The sequence below is a fragment of the Aplidium turbinatum genome, chromosome 5, assembly GCF_918807975.1.
Source record: "Aplidium turbinatum chromosome 5, kaAplTurb1.1, whole genome shotgun sequence".
Lineage (NCBI taxonomy): Eukaryota > Metazoa > Chordata > Ascidiacea > Aplousobranchia > Polyclinidae > Aplidium > Aplidium turbinatum.
The window spans coordinates 2952240-2967445 of record NC_137476.1 but is presented as its reverse complement, the minus strand read 5'-3'; the positions used below and the strand labels follow the sequence as shown (position 1 = coordinate 2967445).

Sequence of the window (15206 nt, the reverse complement as noted above, 5' to 3'; positions counted from 1 at the left end):
ATCAAGTACATAGGAGAATGCTGGGATTGTCCAACGTTTCGATTTGGTTTTTGTGGAGTATTTGGCCATTCGTTGATCTACAATATCAGTTCCACCTTTTGTGAAATCATAAAGTTTGTATATTGCTGGGTTTTTTTTGATGTCACCTTTGACGGTACCTACAAGTGGTTGAAGAGTCGATAACATCAACACATTTCGTAAACCCGTGCTTTTTGTTTTTACGACGTATGAGTGCAGAACTAATTTCTTTTTTTCTGCCTCCCAAAAGCATTTATACGAATAAATGGCACGTCCAGCGGTTTGTTTTACTTGTGATGGAATACCTTTTCTATTAGCTTGGAGTGTTCCAACACAAGTAACATTGTGTGATAGAAGCCATTGGGCTAGTGGAATGCTTGTGTAGAGGCGATCAAACGATATGTTCCTTCCTTGCAGGTCCACTTGATGTTGAAGTTTTGTTACCAAATGCTTTGTGACGTTTTCTGTTCCATATATATAAAATTCGCTTGAGTCGTCTTCTGGTTTTCCACAATATGGCAGTAAAGCGAATGTGAAACTATACCGTACCGCGTTGACTGATTTGAATAGCAACCCGTATTTAGCCGGCTTGTTCGGATTGTATATTTTGGAACCAATTTGATTTCGCATTGGATATAAAGTTTCGTCTATTGACAACCATTCATCTGGTATCACATGTTTACCACAGTTTTCGTTAAAAATTTCAAAAAAGTCACGAAGGGCAGCAAATCTGTCTTTTATCCATTTTTCTCGTCTTTTAGCTGCGTCATCAAATGTTACGCAGGCATGCAGAAAATCAAAACGTTTTTGGCCCATTGTAGCGCCAAAAACCGGATGGCCTGTAATCGAGGAAAACAAAATTCTTGTGTCGTGATGGTTGAGTCCCAGGAGGCCACGCATATAGACTAAGCCTATAAAACTTAACATTTCAGTTTCGTCGGTATTGTGAAAATGAGTGTACCTGCAGTCCTGTAAAACAGAAGGAGGCAATGCTCTCCGTACTGCCTGAATTCTTTCATTGGTACGTTCGATAATCATTTTCAGCATAGACAAACTAAAGAAAAGCTCCCACGCTGTCTTGATGTTGTTAGCTGACTTGGCACTGTCCCGAACACCTGGCGTATCAGTAATAACGGCAGATATTGGCTGATGTCACAATCAAGGTGCAATGCTTCGCGATGGCTTGCTTTGTATCTTCAACGAGCGTGTTGTTTTCATTATGGAATTTTGAGCGATGTGTTATTATCGGGTATTGACCTGAAGTAACCTCTGATTGAGAAATTTGTATTATGTAACGTATTTCTAGAATCATCTGTAAGCATGCAAATCTAGAAGGTTCTGTTGTTTTTCATGATTTCTGAGCGTCGTTTGTCATGACGTCATAAGGTTGTTTATCAGTAAATGTCCGATTGCGAAATCGTTATTATGTAAGAATCTTCTTGCGAACGTGACCTTCTAGAGACTTATGTTGTTTACCTTTTAAATGCTACGTGACCGAACGATGGTTCTTTATGATGTAACCTTCTCGAAGTTAATGGACTGAACAGCCAACTATAAATAGTGGTGTAGTTTGTATTTCTGATTATTCTGAGATTATTATTATGGTGATTATTATGATGATTATTATTGAGTTGGTTATGAGAGTTGTGCTATGAGTTGTAGATTGGTAGTTGATGCAGAAATTAGAGTTATTTGAGAAGCCGTTCGTTAAAGTTCTTCAAGAAGTCAGATTATCATTTCGCTAGTAGAATTATTCGACATTTAATTGACTGCTTTTCGGTTGACCCATTAAACTACGTCATTGAACCTTTCCAAGTCTTTTTCCTGGTAAGAGATAGAAAGAAATCGTGACAGCTGACGACCATATTCCTAGGTGGTACAGTTGACCATACGATTTCTTTTTGTGGACCATTTTTACGAGAACCCTTTTCAAGCACTCCGACACACGATTCGTGCTGTGTCGTCGAATGCGGATCGTAGTTGTTCATGTCAAGGGCTGATTCAATGTCATAAATAGGTTTTTTGTTGGTCGAAGTTGGTTCACTATTTTCATTTGCAGTTTCTTCATCATCTTGGAAAATTGCTGTGGAATCATGAGCAGCGGTTTCATCTTCGTTGTTTTCACTACTGTCGTTTTCCAAGTTGCCGATATCTCCCAAGTCCTCATCCAAAATTTGATTCAAGGCTTCGTCAATATTGTAATAGTGCGTTGCCATAACAATAACAATTTAATTTCGTGCTAAAATAGGGTTGCGGGTAGATGACAATACTATATAGATCTGACAAAAAGCAACAATGAAATTATTCATGTAGCCTACTTATGGTATTGTTCTAAACAACAAATAATTAAAAACAAATTTACTAATAGGCTGCATTTTTTAGGCTGCGACCGATTTTTTCTTTTTCTAAATTCTACCTGAAAATCCTTAGAATGATAACATGTCCTGACTAAATTGAAGCTTACAATATTCTTTGAAAAAATGCCTCAGAGAAGGATGAGAGGCTAGTTTAGCTGTAAATATATCTTATAACATTTTTTCTAATAACTACAGTAAGGTTACATTATTGTGAAACAACTTTCTATAGACTTACATTGAAATACAAACTTTCTATCGGTTTATATATTCTCAATCGATTAAAATATATATACTCAATTGATCAATGCATTAAAATATATCTAAGCAACATATTTCTGAAATACGTATGACATTCATTTTGCAGAACGAAGCAAAAAATTCCTAATACTATAGGTTATAACAACGAAACGTAGTTACTCTCAACTCTGGTATCTACGTACACGTTTTATCAGAGCATGCCGAGCAAATGCACTTTATTTGCTTGTTTCAAAATAAATTAGCCAAAAAGATTGAACAGCTTGCTGTTTCAATTTTTTGCTTCTTACAAATTTGGGTAGGTTTTATAGTAAATGGATTACATCTTTTTATGTATGGAAATCACAGCTGGAAAGCGATTACAGTACTCTTACGACTTGTTTCCCAATCAATTAAAATTTCAGCTAAACTGAGAAGAACCGAAGCTTCAAAAACCATTGTACGTTTGTTAGGTTAATTAGCAGCCTATTGTCATGAAAGAACAAATTATAGCAAAATTCACAGTAAGAAACCTTTGACATACAGAATTGTAGACCAAAATTAATTGAAAATAAACTAGTTTTTGTTTTTAAATCAAATAAGTTAAAAAATTTCATTATTTGTCTTTTAGGATGATTAAATGTTTGACCTACTTTGAAAGACAAATTGAATGAGATATTAGTGATTTTTTGTCTGAGAATTCTATTTCAAGTCGATTGTCCTACATTTCAAGGATTGTTTCAACAATTATTTCAGGTGCCATCAAAACAATGACAGCAACCAAGCCGCCCTTATCTACTGCGTGACAAACTCAAAGTCGTGGCATAACGATACGAAAAATGGATACATTTAGCAAGATATCAAATCTTGCTAAAAAAAGCTTTTTCAGGCTGAGTGCTATTGTCGTACAAAAACAAAAAATCTCTAAAGTTTTGACCTTTTCCTTGGGCAAAATTGAAGGTTATTGATATTTTAAAAATGCACTTTTGTGTCTAAATGATTGAAATGTTTTTTTTCATGTTGTTAACTAGATTTGCAAGATATCGCTTTCTACATTTTTTCTATATTATTGGACACGCATTTTCTGTCAAGCTATTCCTTACGCATTAGAAGATTTCTTTCTCTTCAAATTTTGAAATATCATTTTAGATGCAGTTTGCGGTTGACGGAGTTACTGCAAAAGCCTTCTTCCGTAATATTGATACACACCCAAAAAGGCGCATAAACGACTGCTGGCTGATAGATCACGTCACAATACGTCATAATGATGTTTTTCCGAACCAAAGACCCAGAAAAACAATTTTGTTGTATATTAGTTCAGACGTCTGCAGACGTTGAATCAATGAAAAAAAGTTATTTGCTAATTGGAAACGAAGTGATTGCTGTTCCCTATGTGCAAACATTTTGATAAAAAGTAATCAAGTTTTGGCCACAGCTTTCTGGTCCACTTAGGCTACTCTGGTCAATCGACTCACGGGCAAATAGCTTATACACTGAAGTTGTTTTGTGTAAAGTCTTGCTTGTGAAAAATTCAAAGTAAAAGCGCATAAAAACTATAATTGATATCATCGCGAAGTATCAAATAGCTGTGAAAATCACTTCGAGCAGTTGTTTGTTATGATTTTCATTTTTCATTATGCAAACCAAGGTGAACCTCAATATACATATTTTATGCCAAACCATAAAAATCGTTTTTATTTTTTTTGTAATTAGTTGCATAAGACAAGGACAACAATCCGTATAAAAAATAATTCAATTCAACATATTTTCCTTACTTTGTCAGATATGCATTTTGTGTAACAATGCTTTAGAAAAATTGCTGAGTATGGTATAGCGTTTGAGATGCCGTCATAGAATGCAACTTTACCATTGATGGTGTTATTACAAAAGCCAATCTTTTGTCATGGAAATGCATTCGAAAACAAAAAGGCACAAAAGCGACTGACTGATAGATTACGTTACAACAACGAGGCATTGATTTCAGATTCTTTCAACACAACAAAAAACTTTGCTCTAAATGACATACACGTCCAAATTTATTGAGAAAAATGTATAGGCTTATACGGTTTTGAAGTAAGCATTGGTGAAAATAAGCTTTTGAAGACCAACAAAAAGTTTGAAATGATTGAGTTGGTCCTAATAGTGTTTCTGATGAGATATATCAAAACTTTTGAAGCCTTGTAGACAAAAAATAATTTTGTAATGTCTCAAGCACCTGCAAAATTACCATTTAGGTAAAGATTCAATGTTCATACAATATGTGAAATGTTAGTCTAAGCACAATAACGTAGCTGCGCATGTTTTTTTCACAAAAGCCAAGCAGTTTAGATAGCCGATATCAAGTATTCTTCAATCTTTGGTTTATATAAAAAATTTAACAACATCTATAAATATTTATGTGAATATAAGTGTACCGGTACATACGGAAGTTTATTTGCGGGTCAAGAACTCACTTCTCGTTGCTTTCCGAAAAGAAACTGTAATATCTGTGCATATAACACTTTTATTAGCACCAAGCCGTTCGCACAGTCATTCACTTACAAGAGACAAACTGCTGGTCAGGTGACCTCAAGTTCAATGAATACACGTGGAAGGCATTCAACCGTAATAGAATAATAAAGCAGTGTTGCAGGGGTTGGCTATATATAGAACAAAAACCAACAAGAAATTTGCCGCATCAGTCGGTTTGTTTTATGAGATGAACTGAGTTTTGTCAAGAAATTTTCCTAAGGCTTCTTTCTATAAGTTAGAAACAAAATGCATTAGCCATAGAAAACAATGTAAAATGACATCTTTTTCAGCATGGCCAATCCTATGCTCTGATAATTTCAAAGAAACTCAGATGTAATTAAAAGATCAGTCAAAGCAACTCAAAACTCGAGTTTGCAAACAAAAGGCGGAATCATTTCGGTTGAGTGCTTTACAACAAAGCCAACTCATGAGATATCTGCGTCGCAGACCACGCACGTCGGCGCTCAGTAATCCTATTAATCCGTATAATTTGAAAACAAAAGGGCTAGCTAGTAGCTAGCTAAAATATCAGAGTATGTTATGAAAATCATGCCATATCTCTAAAATTATAGACAATAGCAACGTCATTTAAATCGGAATACATTCTTGAATGATTTTTAGGAAAAGTCAAAAAATTTCAAAGGTGTGGATTGCGTAGTTCTTTAGTGATATTGCTTTGAAAAGCGCCAAGTCCCACCCGACCCCACCCCCACAGGACAAAGGGTTAAAACAAATACTCATCCAATACTCACGAACAACGGTAGAATCGATTTTGGCAATTGAAGTGATGATAGTGGTTGGAATTGTAGACGTGGTTCCTTCAAATGCAAACATAAGTCATTGTGAAAAATACAAACTTTTGCTTCAAATTCCATTCGATTTTTGCCTTTTTGTTTTGAAAATTATGACTGATGATAAAGTGGACGTATTCACAACTGCCTATAAACTCCAGAAACGATATCAACATCTTGTTCTTAAAAACATTACGTGGTAGCCTACAATGTTATCATTCAATGTGTAAAGAACTCAGTAGTTTATGCTATTGATAAAAGTTGAAGAAATCGAGGCAATGAAAACTACCGAGGAATATTTCACATTATTGCAAGATTTGAATGTAGCGTTATCCAAAATAGTTTTTATGCTTTCCAAATTCTTTAAAAAGAATCTGAGCAACAATGATTGCCTCAAAGAAAACTTGCAGAAACGATTTACAGTAAATTCATAAACACAAGAATATGATTGTGTTACTGAATTATTTGCTGTTATATTAAACGCAAATATTATAGTAAAATATAATTACACAAAATGCTCCGCACATCTGTCGGGATTTTGTTACTCTTGTCTTAAAAAACATTATTTTAGAAACTTGGTTATAGATTTATGCAACAATTTTATTTAGAAACAAAAGTTTTCAGTTTTGCAAGTGATTATGAAACATTTTGTCAGTTGGTGAAGTTTTTTCTTTGAATAAGAAACGTTTTATGTTGAAGGTGAGGTTGTTGAGGTTGTTTCTGAAAACTTTTGATTAGTTTTTATGTCCTGGACACAACCAACTCAATTTTTGTTTGAATTGAATTTTGTTTGAATTTGTTGTCAGGTTCAATATATCGAATTAGTAGATTAATTTGCTTTCAATTTGACTAAGATTTTATAAAAATCAATTTGTTTTTAGTTTTACTATCTATTGATGTTATGCTATTTAATTGTTTTTACTGCTTAATTTTGGTTTCACTCAGACCGTAACGATTGTTGTGGCGTTTTGAGTCGGCCGCTGATTTTATTTCGAATCATGCTGTCACAATCAATGTGCAATGCCTCGCAATGGGTTGCTTTGTATCTTGATCGCACGCGCTGTTTTAATTATGGAATTCTTGAGCGACGTGTTATTATCGGTCAATGCCCAGTAGCAACCTTTGATTGTAATATCGTTGTAACGTAATTCTACTAGATAATTCTGTAAGATGCGAAACCTCGAACATTCTGTTGTTTTCTCAATCACCAAATATCGTCTGTCATGATGTCACAAAGATGTTTACCAATGGATCTCTGATTGCGAAATCATTATTTTCTGGAATCGTTTTACTACGTGACAATCTAGAAACTTCGGCTTGTTTATGATTTAAGGAAACTTGGCAGAACCATGAGTCCTATGATGTAATATTACGTAACCTTCTCGAAGTTACTAGACCGAACAAATCTTCGATAAATAGTGGTGTAATTTGTGTAATGATTATTATGATTTGATGATTATTATGAGTTGATTGTGAGAGATCGTTGTTGTAGTGGTGGCAGTTGGTAGTAGATGCAAAGATTATTGTTGATCGAGAGTTGAAGTATTGAATACGAGTGAAGCAAAGTTGATGCTAATATAATTTCTGATTGAAATTAGAATCGTATGAGAAGCTGTGAGTGGATCACGTTAAACTCGATCAAAAACCGAAAGCGTTGGAATTTATTGCTGTTTACTGTTACTTTGATTAATTGAGGGAAGTGGTGAACCATTCGTTGGAGTCCTTCAATCGTTTTCATATATATCATTTCACTAGTAGAACTATTCGACATTTAATTGATTGCTTTTCGGTTATACCCATTAAACTACGTCATTGAACCTTTCCAAGTCTTTTTCCTGGTAAGAGATAGAAAGAAATCGTGACACATGCTTTTTCGTGAAGAATTTGAAACCATCTTTTCCGTGGAGTAACATTTCGTCATGTTTTCATTATTATAAGTTATATTGTAGGGCAGACCGGGGATAGTTCGGACGCGGGGATACCTCGGATAAGGCATTTGACGTCAGAGTACAGTATTGTTAAATCACGTTTACCAAAGCTTTGTGGCTCCATTACATATCAGGATAAAGTTTGCAAGTATGCCTAGTTTTCTTAGAAAGTTGAGGTCGAGAAAGTAACTTTATCAGTGATATCGATATTTCAAGATTGTACGTGCAAGGTCATAATTCAGTTGCAGTTAACCAAAACAAACTTTGTATTAATTGAGGTTGTAGTTAGAAAGCAATACTCGGATAAGCAAGATTTTGACCAGCGGTTAATCAGGTAGCCATATTTTCTTCATTTACCTGTAGTCACGTGGTCGGGGATACTTCGGACACAACGGCCGAAGTATCCCCGCGGAAAAAATCAAACTTAAAAAAAATCTTATTTTCAGATCTTTTGAATAATTTATTGGATTTTAAAGACATAATGGTTCGGACATATAAAACAAAAACAAATATTCTGTAATAACTGTCAAATCAACTCAAAACGTCTGCATAAAATTGCTGTCCGAGATGACCCCAGTCATGTCCGAAATTAACCCAGCACCGGAGTGACTTCGAACCTTTGAGGACCGTAAAGATTATGCTTTTTATAAGCATTTCGGGTTTTCTGAAACAAACGATACTCAAAACGTCAAACAAAATTTAACTCTCATTGTGAAACGAGATTTTTCAAATCGGCAAAGTAGTTGACGGCGCTTTCACTTCCATCAACTAAAAAATAAACTGACGGCGCTAGCCTCAGCGTCAACAAAAAGTTGACGCCGTCAACATACAACACTGGTCACCAAGCTTCTACACCTGAGCAACAAAACACATTACCAACCTAATACTGTAACATTGTACGTTCCCATGGAAACCCCATCGCTTGGAATGGAAATTCTACATTCATAGAATCCTGTGAAAGAACGTAAATGTATACAGAGCAAGTGCACTTTATAAAAAAAAGGAGTGATATAGAAAGAAAACACTGCACGAATCAGACTTCGTACATGCTATGTGCCCTGAAGATTTATAACATACAGCCTACGTATATGTAAAATATCAGTGGCGACTTTAGAACTCGGGTTTAGCCCAGTGACGTGCGGTGGCTTAAACCGTTGGGAAAGCAACTTGGAAATATGCTGCAGCAAGGTAGTAGGCACACGAAGGGCGTAACCGTCGGGCGAAGACCGAAGGCGTGTTTCCGAAGGCAACAGTTCTAGCGGGGGGTCTGGGGGGCTCCCCCAGAAATTTTTGAAAAACACTTCCAATTTGGTGCGCTCTGAGAGCATTTCCAAAACAAATCAGAAATAAAAATCTGTCAAATTGTGCTTCGCCTATGTCGTGATTATACATCCATTTCATCCTAAAGGCATAGCATAACCCATTACAACCAAATCATTCAAGTTTCAGGGTACAATCTATGCTGTTTTCCACCAACTCGAATAAGCTACAATGTGACTAAATTTGGAGCTACCCATTACTCGCCTTTGACAGTAAAATTTCTTGCCCAAGGAACAACAGGCGGTGGTTGGAGTCGAACCCTCAAGCTCTCAACTGCGAACCCCACGTACAATTACGCCACGACTGTTAGTTCAATGGTATTGCTCAGTGGTTCTTAACCTATGGGTAATTACCGTCACGGTACACAGCATCATAAAGTCGAAAAGATGTCATAGAAATATTTCAGACCGCAGAGAAACTGCATTTCTTGTGTAGATTCTCATGTCAGTCTCCATAACAGTTACCCTTGATGGTAACCGACTGTGTTGCAGTTGGTAATAGAATCAACAGAAAGAATCAGCCTACATAAGCTTATTATTCGTAAGTGCAAACAGTGGCACACCGTTTCGGCCTTCCGACCTCCTCAGTGCAATAGGTAGCCTACACTGGATAAAGCTGTAAAGCAGTTGCTTTTAATTATTGCAGTAGAGTTAGCCTAGCCCTAGAATCCTAGATAGTAGTTAATAATGTGTTAACCAGTTGGAATTCGGAAATGCAACAGAAGCAATTAGCCTAATTAATATTATGCAAAGAAAGTGCTTAGACTATACCAGTGGTTCTTAACCTTTTTTCCCTTATTACCCATTTCTGACCAGATCAAAGTCCCATTACCCCAAATCTAACAGATTGTGGGTAATGTGGGTAATTTGTGGTTAATTTCAGGATAGCAGGTGGGTAATTAGCTGAACCAGAATATTTAGAATTATTGATGTAGCAAACAATGTCACAGCTGTAAGTGGTAAAATTGCTTTATTACTTATATACACTTTTTTTTGATGCTTTGAGTCCGTTCAAAACAATCAAACAAGCACAGTGATATTTTATCATTTTTAGAATTGTTTGGTCATAGTGATTTACTTTCTTATCATTTTTGTCGCTGGTTTTATGTATTTTATTTTTATGACATAATAGTAAGATTTTTCTTGTATCCGATAGCCTGGGTATTTTATTTGTGATTGAGACAAACGATGTCAATAGCTTTATTCAAAGTGAGGTTGTTGAGTGTTGACCACTCTAGCAGATTAGTTGAGGAATTTCTTCGCTACTTTCCTGGTTTTGAACAAGACACACCTGTGACTGTATTAACAAGAAATCCTTTCAGAGTTCCTGTTCAAAATTTTAAGAGTGAAGAAGATGAAGATTAAGTTTTTAGACATGATTCATGAGTCATCTGACAAGGTTTCTTTTGAAAATGAAAGCTCGGAAAAATTCTGGGAAATGATAGGAAAAGCATGTCCAAAAGTTGCGAAAAAAACACTAACATTGTTGACTATGTTCCCTTACTTACCTCTGTGAATCAGCATTTTCAAGTATTGTTGCTTTGAAATCAAAATCCCCAAACAAGCTGTTAGATCTGGAGTCATATTTGCGTTGTGCAGTACCAGTATCCAAAAATCGCACTCAATATTGTATCGATTGTACACAAAAAACAACAGCGAATATCTCACTGATGCCATACATGTCGTTCTTCACATTAAATGTTGTTTATGTTGAATAACGCTGTTTTATATTTTTAATAAGTTATGGCAAAATAGATAAAATTAAATTTGGGGTAATGGGACTTTGATCTGAACAGAAATGGGCAATAAGGGAAAAAAGGTTAAGAACCACTGATATAGCCTAAGCACTTTCTTTGCATAATATTAATTAGGCTAATTGCTTCTGTTGCATTTCCGAATTCCAACTGGTTAACACATTATTAGCTACTATCTAGGATTCTAGGGCTAGGCTAACTCTACTGCAATAATTAAAAGCAGCTGCTTTACAGCTTTATCCAGTGTAGGCTACCTATTGCACTGAGGAGGTCGGAAGGCCGAAACGGTGTGCCACTGTCTGCACTTACGAATAATAAGCTTACGTAGGCTGATTCTTTTTGTTGATTCTATTACCAACTGCAACACAGTCGGTTACAATCAAGGGTAACTGTTATGGAGACTGACATGAGAATCTACACAAGAAATGCAGTTTCTCTGCGGTCTGAAATGTTTCTATGACATCTTTTCGACTTTATGATGCTGTGCTGTGTACCGTGACGAGAGACCAATCTGAGTGTATGACGAGTAGTCTAGCGATTGTACGCATTGACGTTTTTGGACGTGGGGAAAGCAACTTTGAAAGTTGATTTCCCTGAGCCTCAGTGGTGGTATCTAACAAGAACGTTTGCGTTAATTGGCATTTACAGGCAAGACATGCGGTTTGGTGAGGACTTAGACTACTCACAAGCGTTACGAGTAATTCTAGTCACGAATACAGTAATTTTCAAGTTAAAATAGACGTGATAAAAATAATAAGTTAAACCTAGAATTCAGTCATTACATTTGGCATAGTTTTCGCTCAGGTAAGCACTGCTTTCCTTGCTTTCCCTCACCGATCGTCACTGGTTTAGCCCGACTAGTAAAAGAATTAACAAGTAATAACCACATTCAACTCTACCAGTCTAGCACAATGCAAGGAGCCTGGCTGTGATTTATATTATTTAGATATATAACCGCCTTCATAAAGAAATTCTTTGCATCTGAGAGATTTCCAGCAATTGCTTTCTCAACCCACGTGGATCCATATGTTTTCAGATATCAGAGGTTTCTTTGCTTCTCTTATTAATCTAGTTCGGGCAAAAAAGCCTGACATGCATTAAAAAAAAATTCTCGAATTCGCCCTTAACCCACGCATGTTTGAACAAAAGTTTACTCAAAAACTTTTAACTCGATGCTTTATTTACTGTAACTTCACAAGTTTTCCAATATTCCCTTTCTGGTGTCGAGTTAGGCGAATTCTAGTGCACATTAAAAATGTAAGCCAGCAGTCCCCAACTTTTTTTCTCTCATGGACCGGTATTGAAATTAAAGTTGCCTCGCTGACTGGCAATAGGAAAAATGAAGTTTGGTATCTACTTAAATCTGTTGCATTGCTGCAACAGATTTAATGGCGTGGTAGACCGGTTCTTTAAAGTCTCTGACCTGGCTATGCTTATTGTGTTCTTCTCGCCGTGCCATATTAGCCTATTTTGTACACGTGCGTTGTTGATCCAATTCAAACAGTTTATCACCGTTTAAACTTCTAGAAAAAAAATCCTACTTAAATTAGTGAACGGCGATGAACTGTTTTTTTCAGATTTACAACGCACGAGTATAAAATAAGATGACAATGGATGACACTTGATGACACAGCGAGAACAACACAATAAGCATAGCCAGGTCAGAGACTTCAAAGAACCGGCCTGACACACCCCATGTGCCACACAATTCATTCCTCGCAGTCGTAGAAACTAATACACTTCGTGTTGAAATGCAGAGTGCGAGCGCCTCTACCAATCTATTCTTAGCTCTCCAGATAGTCAAACAACATTAGATCAGGATCTTGGAAAAGGCTTAGATCCGGACGGACATCTCATACATATAGCAACATTGAAACGACGTGCAAATGTTTGAAACAATGCAAGAAATTTCTATCACCTTCATCAGTTTCATATTAAGAAGATGAAACATTAATTTACTCTTTCAAAAACATTTTGAATTCATGAAATAATACAATAAATATACCTGTGTTTGCAATCAGTGCTGATTTAATTTGCAAACTTGCTGGTGGTGCTAGTGAAAATTGTGCAGAAGATTCATTTTGAACTACTCCATCATAAACGATGAGTTTTCGCACTGTAGCACTTTTTGTTGTGCTGTACAACCAATCAACACTGCAAAAAAGTGACATCACATAAGAAGATAGGCTACAAGTGAACATGGTTTGTTTTGTGGAAAGATTTCACTATTGAGGAAATGATAATACTCACTTTGCTTGCTGAGCAATGCCACCATTTTCAGGACTATAACTGCAGAATAATATGGCTGGCTGGTTGACATCAATTTGTTTATCAAACTCTCCCCTTACGCCATTTTCCAAAGTCACAGTTACAGACCAGGCTGTTGGAACTAAAAATAAAAATATAAAAATAAAAATAAACACACATAATCAATTCCATCTCAGATAGAAGTAGTGGTGCTTTGTTAAAAATGAATCTATTATTTTTATTAGTCTAAGACTAGGTATGATTACTACAGAAACTTTATATCTTTCGGATTTAACAACTTTATGTTGTTGTAAATTTAACAACTTTATGTTGTTAAAGTACATGTTAACTATGCTGTACGTATGGTGTATGACTGGTGTAACTTTACCAAATTTATGATAATTTTTAGTTTTAAGATAATTTTGCTTCGGGTGGTATGGCTGCACAGAAGATAAGGCACATACAGGCTACTTTCTAATTGAAGACCTTAATAGAAGAACTACTTAAGACCAAAATACGACTTTTGAGATAAAGCAAGTTACAATTATTTCAACGTTGTTTTATTTTTTATTTCTATGCAAACACCAGCGTGTGTTATAGCGAAATTAAGCAGTTATTTGAATCAAAATATGTGCAGGGCTGGACAAGCATTAACCATTATACAACATTTTTTTAGTGTTAACTCAATTTCCATAAAATATGACTTAGTTAGTTCTACAACTCAAGTCTTTAGTTTAATTTTAGTTCAATTTCAGTTACAGTTCGACTCCCAGCTTGAGGTGGTTATTAATAAAAAACTTAGCAAATAAAAGCAGAACCGCAATTAAAAAAGTTGTCCCCATGTTTAAGTCGGTAACTTTAAAATATACAGAAGTCTACAAATGGAAAATACAAAATTTACACAATCAAATAAGAGCGAAAAATTTAATATGCAATAGATAACGTTGACTTTTCTACGTCAATACCTTGTGGAATAAACATGAAATGAAAAGTTATTTTTAATACAAAAAACTACCAGTAGACCTATTGTACAGTAGCCTACTTTTAAGGTACTACAGTATTAGCAAAATTAAAGGTCTACGTTTTGTGACCTGTCATAGGCCTACTTTTGTTTATGCGTGAACTGAATGGTTAGCACAGTTAAAATGGTATCAAGCAGTTTTTTTTAAAAACCTTTCAATGAAAATGTTCTGCGTACGCCACTGTAAACAACACCTGTCATAAAAACAGAGTGAAACTGTTCACCAGGCATTTGATAAATAAAGGGACTTGCGTTCTTCTGGTGACTATACTATAGGCTACTATAGGTCACCTCCAGATGTTAAGGATGATACCTAGCTTTTATTACCGACGTTTCGTCAGTCGAGCTGACTGACGAAACGTCCGTAATAAAAGCTATGTATCATCATTAACATCAGGAGGTAACCTAGTAGGCTAGATCAGGGCTTCCCAAACTTTTTTGCTCGCGACCCATTTTAATCTCCTAAAATTTTCCACGACCCTTTACGGTTAAAAGAATAAACATTGCGAAATATACGTTTGTGATATTTATTGAAAAGTTTAATTTAAACAAAAACTAAAAACAAGCTACGCGTACTCGAAACCAATTACTTTCCTACTTGTAGCCTGCTGGAAACAAAACCAAAAAGTGAACATACTGTATTTATTCAGTGTGATGGGTGCGACTGCTCTCTGCCACAAAGCAGGTATAGCCGTCGCTCGATGTTTGTCAATAGGCGGTCTCAATGTTACTTACGCTGGAATGGTATTTTATCAATGTTGAAAACACTGACACGCACATATACGTGGAGATTAATGGCAGGAGTGCGGTTACTGCTAGTCATATAATGGTGAATATTCCCCTCTAGTGTGAAACTTTTTTCCAGAAAATTCAAGCCACAACTTAGAGTCAAAAAATAGATCTGCAAATTTTTCCTGATATTTGAAAGAAAGGTGCTCAGTAGGCCTACTTTGTTTTTGCATTGCAAATGGGTTTTAGATCCAATCTAAATTGGTAAAGTCTAATTCTAGAAGAAAATACTTTTTA

At 35.7% G+C, this 15206-nt stretch overlaps 1 protein-coding gene across 1 annotated transcript in view; it reads right to left on the bottom strand.

Annotated features, from left to right (window-relative positions):
• LOC145770232 (adhesion G-protein coupled receptor G6-like) overlaps positions 1 to 15003 on the bottom strand; it is a 61136-nt gene extending 46133 nt beyond the window's left edge. Inside the window, exons 1-5 of the mRNA XM_082581828.1 lie at positions 14916 to 15003; positions 13163 to 13301; positions 12918 to 13066; positions 8720 to 8791; positions 5873 to 5938 (exon numbers count right to left, since the gene is read on the bottom strand). Coding sequence (XP_082437954.1) covers positions 5873 to 5938; positions 8720 to 8791; positions 12918 to 13066; positions 13163 to 13301; positions 14916 to 15003 — 514 coding nt within the window. The remainder of the gene's footprint in view (positions 1 to 5872; positions 5939 to 8719; positions 8792 to 12917; positions 13067 to 13162; positions 13302 to 14915) is intronic.
• Between the last annotated feature and the right edge of the window lie 203 nt (positions 15004 to 15206).